Raw genomic sequence first — 12840 nt, 5'->3', positions numbered from 1 at the left:
TTACTAGTTGTATAGTCTGCTAAAATGTATTGAGTCAATAACGTTTACCTTGTTCTTAAGAAAGCAATATATTGGACTGGAGAGATAGCTCAGAGGTTAAGAGCACTGGCAGCTATGCCAGAGGTCCTGAGTTCAATTCCCAGCAACCACAAGATGGCTCACAACCACCTGTAATGAGATCTGGTGCCCTCTTCTGGCCTGCAGGGATACATGCAGACAGAACACTGTATACATAATAAAGAAATAAATAAAAAAAGGAAGAAAGCAATATATTGTAATTCATGATATAAAAATCTTTTCTTTTTCTAAATATATTACTTTATTATATTTACTTTCAACGTGTGCCTGTGTGAGTATATGACACATATGAGCAGGTGCCTACAGAAGTCAGAACCAAGTGTTGGCTCATCTGAAGCTAGAATTACAAGTTACTGTGAGCTAAATCGCATAGGTGCTAGGCTCTTAACTATGGTCCTCTGGAAGAAGAGCAAGCACTCTTAGCCACCAAACCACATCTCTCATCTCTGGGTTTTCAGATTTTTCTAAATAGAATAAGCTTTTTTATATACTGGAAGAAGAATGCAGCCAAAGCTCAAGGTGATTTACTGGCACTATAAACATTACAGTCGGGAGTATAATGGGGATTTAAAAAAAAAAAACAGACATTTGCCCTTCATTTATGTACATTGAATGCTGACCGATGAATTCGAACTTACAACAAGAAATATTTATGAGGTCCATATATTGTTTTAGTTGTCTCTTTGTATAATCAAATTATGACAGACAAGGTTGCCTAAAGCAACATGAGTTCATATGTCAGCTTCTAATTTTTAGGATCCCAGGAATGGTATAGCCCTCCTCTTCACTAAAGATTGACACAAGCCGAAAGGAAAGGACTGAGTTAGATTGCCCCCTGAGAAACCAATTTGGGAAAATCCAATCACAAAATCATTTATGTTATTGGCAGGATTCATTCTTTTGTGGCTGTGGCTGAGGACACTGCCATCTTTCTGTCCGTTACCTAGAAGTTACTGCCATAACTCAAAGGCCATCTGCAAGACCTTGGAACCAAAGTTAGTTACTTGTAATGGACTCACTGTACATAGTTCCTCCCTTTATTAAGCCAGTAAAGAGAATCAGTTTAATTCTTCCTACCAAAGTGTGCCTTGTATGCTGTGTGTGTGTGTGTGTGTCTGTGGGTCAGTCCATTTGTCTGTCTGTCTGCTATAATAAAGGCCATGGCATTTTTAGAAACAAAATCACTGGTGTTTATCTTATGTTTTGTTTACTAAGTATATTAAGTAAATCTAGTAAAATTTATTTTATTTCTTCACTAGTATTCACATTATTTGGACATTTTTTTTGGCACTATACAGCGACATAGGCTGGCGTACTTTATGATACAGTTTCAATTGAAAACATACATCTCTGTGTTTGAATCCTAACACTTGGTGGCAGTAGTAGTTCATCCAAAAATCAGTCAGCATTAGTCTTTATTCAGAATAAACAGACTCACAAAGGCCTCATTTTTAAGAGTTGTACCTTTTAAATGACAAATGACAATAGAATGATGTTGTCTCCTTCCCCCTTTCTCCCTCTAGTTCCTTCCGTGTACCCACCTTTCAACCCCTGCATGACACCCCACTCTCAAATCAATGACCCTTTCCTTTGATTCTGGTCATTACACACACACACACACACACACACACACACACACACACATACGTAAGCACCTATATAAATACAACGTACTGAATCCACTTTGGGTTTTAGTGCGTATAGTTTCAGGGCTGAAACCATACATTGTATTGGGTAATCAATAAGGGGGCTCATCCCCGGGACTGGCTGATTCTCCCTCTCCCAGCAGTCATTGGTTGACTGTAGCTCTCTAAGGGTGGGATCCCCCATATAATTCCTCCCTTTCACGTTAGCACATCCACTGATACTGACATTGTTCTGGGCTTCTTTACATAGCCATTTCATAGCAGACTCCCTGGTAAACTGGCTCATATGATCTCTATAAACCCTCTTCTACGATGTTCCCAGAGCCCTATACGCAGGAGTTATGATATAGATGTAGCCACTGAGACTGAGCTCCCCGGTATCTGTTCATCTTTGCATAGCATGCAGTTGTGGTTTTCTTTGATCTCTATTTGCCGTAAAGAAGTTTCTTTGATGAAGGGTGGTAGCTACACTTATCTGTGGGTATAAGGGTAAGATTTGGAATGTAGTAAGGAGTTATGCTGGACTAGCAGAGTGGTGGCAGTAACTTCTTTTCTAGAGTCTCTGTATAAATTAAGATTACCATTGCTATGATGAAACACCATGACCAAAGGCAAGTTGGGAATAAAAGGGTTAATTTGGCTTAAACTTCCACACTTTAGTCCATCAGTGAAGGAAATTAGGACAGGATCTCAAACAGGACAGGAACTTGGAGGCAGGAGCTGGTGCAGAGGCCATGGAGGAGTGCTGCTTACTGACTTGCTCTCATGGTTTGCTCAGTTTGGGCTTTCATAAAGAGCCCAGGACTACCAGCCCAAGGATGGCATCACCCACAATGGGCTAGGTCCTCCTGTATCAATCACTAATGAAGAACATGACATGCATTGCAAGTTGTTGACAGCCCAGTCTTATGGAGGTATTTTCTTCATTAAGGTTCCCTTCTGTCAGGTGACGCTAGCTTGTGTCAAACTGACATAGAACTAGCAAGGACAACTGATCCCTTTGTCACCCTGACACAGCAACACATTCCTGTTAAGCCACAACCTTTCCTGTCCTGCTCGTTTTCAAGATCACATATTAATATCAACATTAAGTTATAAACATTCCAAATTTTAAATGTCCCATGGTCTTTAAAAGTTCAAATACTTAAAAGTTCATTCTCTTTAAAATATCCTGTCTCTTTTAAAATCCAAAGTCTTTTCAAACCCATTATCACCTTAAAAATAAAAAAAATTAAAAAACTGAAATATTTTGTTACTTCAAGAGGGAAGAAGCAGGGCACAGTCACAATCTGAACACAGCCAAACCAACCCCCCCTCTTAAGGCTCAGGAATGACTGAAGAAGAGAGGGCAGGAAGAATATGAGAGCCTGAAGGAGTGAATGGCTACAAGGAAACATTATCTTCTGCACAGAGCAGGGTAGTTCCACATATGAACTCAAAGTGTTTTCAACAGCTTGTTCAAAACCTGTGCATACCCATGTCAGACCAAATCCCAGAATGAGGAGAGGAGTCACACAAACAATATACCCCAAGCCACAAAGCCATGGGCAGTTATCAGCTATGGGGAGAAAGACAGGCAGACTGCATTCTTGAAGAGTGCAACCCTTGATAAGCTGACCACTCTCTAGTGGCAGACCACACATCATCCAAGAATATTTGAGCAGCAAATATTTGTCTTGGAGGATTAAAAAAAATGACAAAAAACCCCCACAAAGATGTGTGAATAAGAAGGTTTAGTGTTGAATTGGGAATGAATTTCAGGGAGAGAGGGAGGGTGGGCAAAAATGGTCAAAGATATGTATTAATCTCTCAAAGATCTAATAAAAATACATTTTAATTGTTTGGATACAGGCAATTATTAAAGGGGATGGAAAAAATAGGGATGAGGTAGCTTTAACTGGGAAGGGGAGGGAGAACAACATAGAAGGAGGAGGGAAGAAGGATACATAACACCAAGGATGTTTGAAAAATACACGATGAATCTAATTTTTATAGAACCTAAAATTGCACACACACACACACACACACACACACACACACACACACACACACAAGGTTAAGTCACTTGGGGTGACAGTGCTTCTCCCAAGAGAAATAGAGTAACAAAAACCAGTACCAAGCATAAAAAATCTCTGTTCCAGATATTGGTGAGGGGAGAGCAAGAGACTCCCAAAACATTATAGGCTCTTGCCTTTACCTTTGTACCTCCCAGACATCCAGTATAGGTCTCTCTTGCTGAAGACATCACATAATTCAGACACAGGATCCAAAGGATTCATGCTAGATCTGATTCACCAACCTCCTCTCTGAGGACTAAGTTCACAGTACTGGAAGGTGCTCTATAAGCTTCGAAGACAGGAACACAATCAGTAGTCCTACTCAACTGTGGTTCTCATGAACCACAACAAAGATTAATATGGATTTACATCCCTAGAAATGCAATAGTGGCATTTATAACTTGGCAGTAGCCAACATTGATCTAATTGAACATAAGACCCATTTAACAGAAGGGAAATAATGTCTGATTCTGGAAAATAATCCACTCTCATGGCCAGTGAGGGCATAGGTCTTAAAGAAGATCCTTCTATCCACTTCCTAAGTCAGTATAATTCCTAACTGCATTTTAAATTCTTCTTTTTATACCCATCGCTAAGTGTAGCTCCAACTCAACATCAAAGGAGTTTATTTTTTCAGCAAATAGAGACCTTTACAGAAAGACACAGCTGGTCAAAATGCGATGAACAATTGACTCTGGGATGCCCAGCAAAAAAGTGATACATGTACAATATAACCCTTCACTGGAGGTCAAGGAACATTGACAAAGATGTGGTGGAAAGATTGTAAGAGCCATAGGCCTAGAAAGTATGCCACAAGATTGAGTCTCCCTCATATGATAGGGAAGCTTGACACAGGAATGCTTTACAGTATGGCTGCTTAAACAAGAACAGAATAATTCTAACACCAGTTGAACTCCCAATATAGATTTGGGAAATCTCATGGGGCCCCAACCTAAGATAAAGAGCTGTAGACAATTAACATCTACTGAGATAGGGAGAATCAGTCTTTCACCAGGGATAATCCCCCTCACTGAGTTATCTAATACCAAGTGGTTGGCCTTAAAAGCATATAAATACATGTAACACTATGTGGACTCAGCAGGTTGTATTTATTTAATTACTCATAGACATATAATTAATGGAAAATAAGTGAGCATTTTGTTAAGGAGTGAGAGGGCTTGGGGAAATTTTCTTATTCGTTTATTTTGGGAACTTGGGAAGATATACAGCTACTTTACAAATTTGTGAGGTATGGGTTTTCCCATCTATGAACCATTAAGCCATTTTAAATTATACAGAAAAACTTAATTTTATGGTAAGTACAAAGTGCTGTGGGGGTGGTCTGTATGTCAAATAAAACACTGATTGGCCAGTGGCTAGGCAGGAAGTAGGTGGGACAAGGAGAGAGGAGAATTCTGGGAAGCGGAAGGCTGAGGCAGAGAGACACCGCCAGCCGCCGCCATGACCAGCAGCATGTGAAGACGCCGGTAATCCACCAGCCACGTGGCAAGGCATAGATTTATGGAAATGGATTAATTTAAGCTATAAGAACAGTTAGCAAGAAGCCTGCCACGGCCATACAGTTTGTAAGCAATATAAGTCTCTGTGTTTACTTGGTTGGGTCTGAGCGGCTGTGGGACTGGCGGGTGACAAAGATTTGTCCTGACTGTGGGCAAGGCAGGAAAACTCTAGCTACAACAAAGAGTGTTGCTATTCCTTTCCAGATAATGCATGTATAATAAATAGTGTCATGCATATGGTATCATTCCCTATCACCTTTTGAAAATGCTATTAATCCTGCAATAACAATAACTTAGTTTTGAAAACTAAGAAAGCAGAGAAATGTGTGCTCAGTACGGGGACTCAAGGAAGGAAACTGGAGTCAGCAATCATGGAGGAAGGTTTCTTACTCCTTGACCCACTGGCTCAGCTACTTTTGTTATACAAGCCCATCTGCCTAGGCATGAATGGTGCTGCCTAAAACAGATTGGATTCTCCCACATCAGTTATACATCTCAAGAAAGCCTCTCCATTCAGAAAGGGGAAGACCTCCCATTGGCTAGAACAAGGCATGGCACATCAAGTTGAGGCAGGATCAAGCCCCTTCCCCTGCATCAAGGCTGGACAAAGCAACCCTGCATGGGGACTGGGTTCCCAAAAGCCAGCTCAAGCGCTATGGACAGGTCCTAATCCCACTGCTAGAAGCCTTACAAACAGACCAAGCCACACAACTGACACACATAAAGAGGGCCTAGGTCAGTCCCAAGCAGGTTCCCACATTAGAAAAACTGCTCTAAAATTTGAGTAATAATTTTAATGTCTATAGGTATTGCATGTATAAATGATAAGGAACATGGGGAAATTAAGTGATTGCAAAGTTTTTGAGGAGTCCAAAGGAGAACCTGCTATTATTTTGTTAAATGCACATTGTATCAAATTGCCTCCTAAATACATATTTTTATACCTATAGATTGGTGCAGCTCTCAGCCTTCATCAGAGACTTTTTTCCCCAGCAGATGGAGATTAATATAGAGACACACAACTGGTCAAATGAGAATAAGTGTTAGTAGTGCTTAACCCGAGGCACAGCATCCATACCAAACCTCCACGCTGCTCAAGGCTGAACCAAATTTATTTAGCATTTTTGTGGAAATTTAATACCATTTATTAAGAACTTAAATAGCATTTGACCCAGAATCTTACTTCTATGACTTTATCCATAGACGTGCTCTCAAGCATATGGTTATTTATGCTCAAGCATGGGCATTATTTACAGTTTTAGTGTAAATGCAAAATTTTAATATTCATGGAATGGAATGACAGGTTCTCAGAATGCCAGGGGCTGTACTCATATGGAAATGGCCCCAGGCACTATTTTGAAATTATATAAGCAAGATTCTGAATACTTAGTATCTTTTGCACTTAAAATGGATGTTTATATGTACAGACATGTAACAGTACTGTGCATATATATACTTATATATACTGTGCACACACATATATACACACACACATATACTATGCATATATATATATATATCACATTTGCAGACATATATTTCTATAAAAGGCAGAATTATTTTTATTTTTTTTTCTGGGAGAAATTTTTATAGAGTTATATAAGATCAGTGACTGGAGCTTGTGGTCTTGCTCCTGAAGGCAAATCTTTTCCATTGTTTCAGTTTTGAACCATGTATTTACATTATGATTAATTTTCAAAGATTTCAAAAATAATCCACTCTCCTTATAAGGTTTTTTCTGCTCTTCCTTAGTGTTGTTACCACAGTATCTTCAATATGTTGCATATCCCATATATTATTTTCAAAGCTAGAGAAATACAGGTCACTACTCGGGTAATCAAGGGTGTAGAATGAGTTGATGGGTCTTAAAGATGACAGATGTCATTAGGAAACAGCACACCATGGTTATATGAAACACTTTCTCACAAGACCATGTATTTTTCAAACACATTTAATTTCCTTTGCTTTCTTACATGAATTAGGTGGGAACCATACACCAGTGAAAATAAAGACTAGACAAGTTCAATTAAAATGTGTACATCTTATCAACATATCTAAAGTATTCATTTCAAATGTTTTCTTTCTTACATATTTAATATAAACCCCTAAAATTTTCAAATTGTATGTAGTTTGTAAGAGTAGCTGAAATAGGTTGTCATTTCAATTACTCTCTACATATTTCATAAACTTATACCTAACTCATGTTTAGTTAAATTATTAAATCCTTATTTTATCTTAACACCCTTAGCTTATTGCTTTCTATAATCATGCCACATTCTTCAATGTATCTGAAATACACTGAGTTTGTTTCTGAAGAGAGCTATGAGTCCCTTGGCTACAAGAAGCATCACAATCGTGATGTTTGCCTAACATTCTAACATTAGACAAAACTTCCAATGGGCAAACGAGGTAGACACATGTACGCTTGAGGAGTTTTGCTGAGGTTGATAGGGTTTCCATCCAGTCGAATATCCTCCAATGCCTTACGGACATAGGTTAAATTTTTAACATTACAGAATGTATCCTCGTGCATTTCCAGAATGTTGTTATTCTAAAAGAAGACAAAAAAGTGAAAAGACAAGACTTAACACACCTAAGGTTTGGAATAAAACTGCAGTCTATTTTGAGTCACCTCTTCTAATTCTTGTATGTATTCTGTCAGTCAAGACTATGCAGTATTTGATTATTATACACCAAGAATTGTTTGTGCCATAGGGATAAATTAATTAACAAGACAGATAGATTCTTACCAGTATGGAGCATATGGGGAATACAAGTAGATGGTGAAGATTATTGAAGGAAAAAACTGATTCTAAAAATGATGAAAACATTGAAGACAATGCAGTAGCAAGAAGGCATGGGCCTGGGGAGAGCCAAGGGTAGAATATCCAGGGAAGAGAAAAAACAAGCATGGAGCTGCCTCTGCACAGTTAACATTCAACTCAACATGGCTGAAGTGAAGTGAGAAACGAAGGAAACAGACGTTGGGAAAAATACACTTTTCCTCTTTGCTCCCAAGTAGATGTTGGGGAAATACACTTTTCCTCTTTGGCCACAAGTCCTAGACAGCTACTGACATACTTTCCATTTTCATGGATTTCTCTGTTCTGAGCATTTTACATATGTAGAATTATGAAGTGTGATCTTCTAAAAGAAATGCATATTTCCAAAAATATTGAATATTGAGAGAAAGAGAAAGTGGCCATTTCAAATTAGCTTAAGAGGCAGTGAACACAAGTTCACTTAGTGGCATATCTTAAAAATTGATGTAGATTATAGTATATGGTAGTGTTTCTTATTTTCTACCAACTGAGAGTATTGCATTAAATGTATATATTCTAATTTATCAACTTATCTGTTAATGAAAAAGTAAATTCTTACGCAATACAACCATACCTTCAGGCTTTCATGAAAACAGTTTTCATGAATATTTGTATGCAAGTTTTATATGGAGATGTATGTATCCTTTCTCTTTTGCACTTAAACAGATACCAAATCTTTGAGTTGTAACTATATTTTTTTTATTTGGAGGAAATCTTGACATATTTTCCAAGCAGCTACAATGTTTTACACCCCGAATGGCAGAATACACATTTCCTTGAAATCTGACAAATAGTTGTAGGTATGAGTATTAGCTCATTGTAGACTTGTTTACTGCCAGTATGCAGAGATACAGTTGCTCTTCTAATATCATGGAATAGTATATGATGGATTATGAGTCTTATCATAATATGGAAGAATACAGCAATGCGTTGATCTTATAGTCTGTTACACTGTTGAGACCCTATGCTATGCAAAGGGCATAGTAAGTTCATTATAAATTGCTACATGCCAAAAATTGGAAATGAATCTGAGAAGTGTGTGCATCTTAATAAACCCAGTTTTCTGTTCTGTGGTACTAGGGTATTAGGACTTCATCTAGACCTTCTTACCTGTTCATTTGTGTTGCGGCTGTGATTGCACAAAGTTTATCATTGTTTTGTTAAATGTATTCTATGTATTAAGATGTGTGACATTTTTAAAGAGAATAGTTTTGTTTGTGGTGATAGTGTGCACTTAAAATTTGTACACTGAGGAGGCAAAAGCAAGAGGTTCCCTGGCAAGTTCAAGGTCAGTCTGTAGTTTTATTCTGTTACTATAGCATATTTATAACATTTAACTGATAATGGTTAAACTATTCTTTTATTCTTGAAATAAATGCTACTTGCTAATGGTATGTCATTACTTTTACATGTTAGATTATGTTCATAACATGCATTGATTTGCAGTTTTCTCTTCTGTTGATAGCTTTGCCTAAGTCTAATTTTTTATTTGGATAAAATTAATGTTTGAATGATGAGTCAGGATGTATTCTTCTTTTCTATTAGTTGGGGTAGTTTGTAAAAGATTATGATGTATTAAGGAAATGAATATGAGCAGGAAAATTCAGGAAACCATTATCCAGATCTCAGATATTTACAGAAGTACAAAAAATATGGAAATGTAAACATTACTAGTAATAAGAAAAATGCAGAAGTAAATGTTAACACAACGTACAGAGAAAATCATTGGAACCAAAGACTACCTCTTGCAAAGTAAAATCCCTTTTTATAACAGGTTGTATTTCAGAAAATAATGGATTTTTTTCCTATTTGTTTATCCCACCAAAAATTAGAAAATACTAGAGAAAGCTGAATATAGCTATAAAGCAAATTACTTGCATGAGCATATGAAGCAAATTATCTCCCATTGTTTCAACAACTAAAAATGTTTCACTGAGCACATTGTGTTCATATGGATGACAGTGAAAGATATTTAGAAACTATTAGATCACAGCATTTTTGAAAATGTGTTTTCACTTATTCCTCTAAAAATAAAATGTTGCTTAATAGGATCTGAATCATTGCAAACTTTCAAATGTGTGTGTTGGTTTTAAAAAAGAGAAGATAAAGAAAAAAACCTGCAGTTTCTTTAACTGAAGAATTGGAGAATTGTCATTTTTTCAGGACATGTGGATGCCTTTGGACTGTACTTAGTTCAATATAAAATTTTATGTATACAAGAAAATAAAATTGACAGGTTTTTCTGAAAACTAGATATCAAGCTAGATTTTTATTTTCCCTTTGTGATCCTTATGCATTTTTTCCTTCCAGGTGAAGCTTTTAATTCAAAGAAAAATCTCTGTTATCTAAGTTTTATTTCTAAAATAACAAAGATAATGACTGGGGTTACCAGCCATTTAGCAGAATAGACAGCACCATGAAGGTGCAAACACTTTATTTGCTGATGGAATAAATGTGTGGGGAGACAGGAGCAGAGAAAAGCAAGGCACACGTCAATGTGTCATGGTGGATAAGTAAGTGTGTTAGTCCTGGCTCCTTCTATTTGCATTTGTTCTCACTGGAGTTTTCAGGCTTATCTTGTCATAAGAAACCTACCTGAAGGTGAAGAGCCTGTAGACTTTCTGGAAGTGGCAGAGGAATGTGGTCCAAGCTATTATCCGTGATATAGAGATGGTGGAGATCATACATGTCCTGTAAACACCCATATGGAAGGCTTGCTAAGTTTCTTCTCCATGCAGTGATTTGTAAATTAGCATGTCCCTTTGGGGACCCTGTTCTCTAAAGCACTAAACAATACAATTCAATTTTTTGAAAATTTGACTACAAACATACTTCTTTATGAAAATGAAAATGATTTTCAGTCTCTTAGAAAACACTTATGTACAATATTCTTTCTCAGTTTACACAAGGTAGCTATTTTCCATGGAATACTTTTTGAAATTAGATCCTTAAGATTGTTTTTCATACATAGCAAGAGCTTCCTTTATTTTATAGGTTTGGAGAAATAAAAATTTCTTTTTAGCCAAAGACTGGTTGCTTTGTAAGAAAAATAAGAAAAATGATAGCAAGGCAAGACAGAAAACATTTAGACAATAACTGTTCTATGCTAAGCAAACAGCACAGTAAAGCAATGACTCATCTCCACTCATGCCCTCTAATTTCAACCCTTGCCAGTCTACCATGTGATTCCCTAACCTTCTTAGCTACCATTGGCAGCATAATTAACAGAGAAACTTAAGAACAAGTTTACACCAACCAACACCATCTCCCTGAGTATAATATGTTTGCCTTCAAAAACCAAGTAAAAACTCATCATTCAACCTTTATCTAGAGGAAAATTTTGAATGGGATGGGGGAGTGTGTAAGACAGCCAGTTGATATTGTTCTTAGATTGCAGCATTGTTCTAAGCAGGACCTCCAAATTCAATTTTTTAACTTACAAAACAAGTTCCCAAAGGATAACTCAATCTAGACTCTTTTTTGGTTTTTCAAGGCAGGGTTTCTCTGTGTAGCTTTGTAGCCTGTCCTGGAACTCACTCTGTAGTCCAGGCTGGCCTCGACCTCACAGAAATCTGCTTGCCTCTGCCTCGCGAGTGCTGGGATTAAAGTCGTGCTCCACCACCGCCTGTCACAATCTAGACTCTCTATGGCCTTGTGTCTTCAGAGCACTTCTGCTCCCTGCCCATCACCTAACAACATTTTATCGGCCTCTAGGTGGAGTTCTAAAGAAACCTCAATTTTCTGATGTGAGCCTTTTCCAGGAGCTTTTAAAAGCAGACATATGTCCAATTACCACTCACTTCTAATTTGAGCCCTACTCTCCACTCTTGGTGCTTGACCCCTCTTAGAATAAACCGGAATCTATCCTATTTTCAAAGTTTCCATAAGTAATGCAGGGAAGTTTATTTTACAAGTTACTGACTGGTACTATTCCATGAAATCATTTTGGAGGCATGAAATGGCTACTCCATGACAAATGAGGAAGGGGAGGATGAGGGCTACCATGTGACACCTAAAACTTACTTTAAATGCTTCCTGCTTAATCCCTTTCCTTCCCAGTCTATTGTTGCTGATATCAATAAATGTCAGAGTGGCTGGCAATTCTGGAAGCTGCCTTATCTTATTGTCACGTAGGACAAGCTCCTGGAGACGAGGCAGCTTTCGGAATGCATCTTCGTCAATCTCCGATATTAAATTTGATGTCAGATCAATCCTTTTTAAATCACCTAGAAAAAAAAAGTGATGTCAGTAGCTAAATATTCTTCAGTGTGGTTTACTCAAATAAAACACGAACCACAAATCACAAATTTGCAGTAGATCTGTAATAAAATATCCATACTTAGGCTTGCAAAGTCATTTTTGTTGATCTTTTTAATTCTGTTAAAGCGCGAATAGAAATATGTAGTCTTCTTAGGGAGTGGAGGAATAGCATCAAGTTCATGGTCATCACAGTATACAGTGGTACTTATACAAGTGCACAGAAGGCAGGTTGGAAAGTCTGAAATGTATAGGTAAATAATTATATATCAGTAAAAGAATTCTAAGGACAATGTAGTTCTGATTATTTTGTAGTAATGATTAAAATATCACTCAGAATTTCCTGATGTATTTCACATTCTCTCAAAGCATTTTTGGCAAATGATACATTAAAGTCAAATCAATAAGTTAAAGCATCTACAACATTGTAATCCTATTTTAATGGATATATTAAGGCTAT

At 37.3% G+C, this 12840-nt stretch overlaps 1 protein-coding gene across 1 annotated transcript in view; it reads right to left on the bottom strand.

Annotated features, from left to right (window-relative positions):
• Positions 1-7301: 7301 nt before the first annotated feature.
• Positions 7302-12840, bottom strand: part of Epyc (epiphycan) — a 30259-nt gene continuing 24720 nt past the window's right edge. The window contains exons 3-6 of the mRNA XM_042263390.2: positions 12463-12621; positions 12147-12349; positions 10719-10814; positions 7302-7852 (exon numbers count right to left, since the gene is read on the bottom strand). Of these exons, the coding sequence (XP_042119324.1) occupies positions 7682-7852; positions 10719-10814; positions 12147-12349; positions 12463-12621 (629 nt within the window). The 3' untranslated portion in view covers positions 7302-7681. The remainder of the gene's footprint in view (positions 7853-10718; positions 10815-12146; positions 12350-12462; positions 12622-12840) is intronic.

Source organism: Peromyscus maniculatus, chromosome 18 (genome assembly GCF_049852395.1).
Source record: "Peromyscus maniculatus bairdii isolate BWxNUB_F1_BW_parent chromosome 18, HU_Pman_BW_mat_3.1, whole genome shotgun sequence".
NCBI lineage: Eukaryota > Metazoa > Chordata > Mammalia > Rodentia > Cricetidae > Peromyscus > Peromyscus maniculatus.
This window is presented reverse-complemented; position numbering and strand designations above follow the sequence as displayed.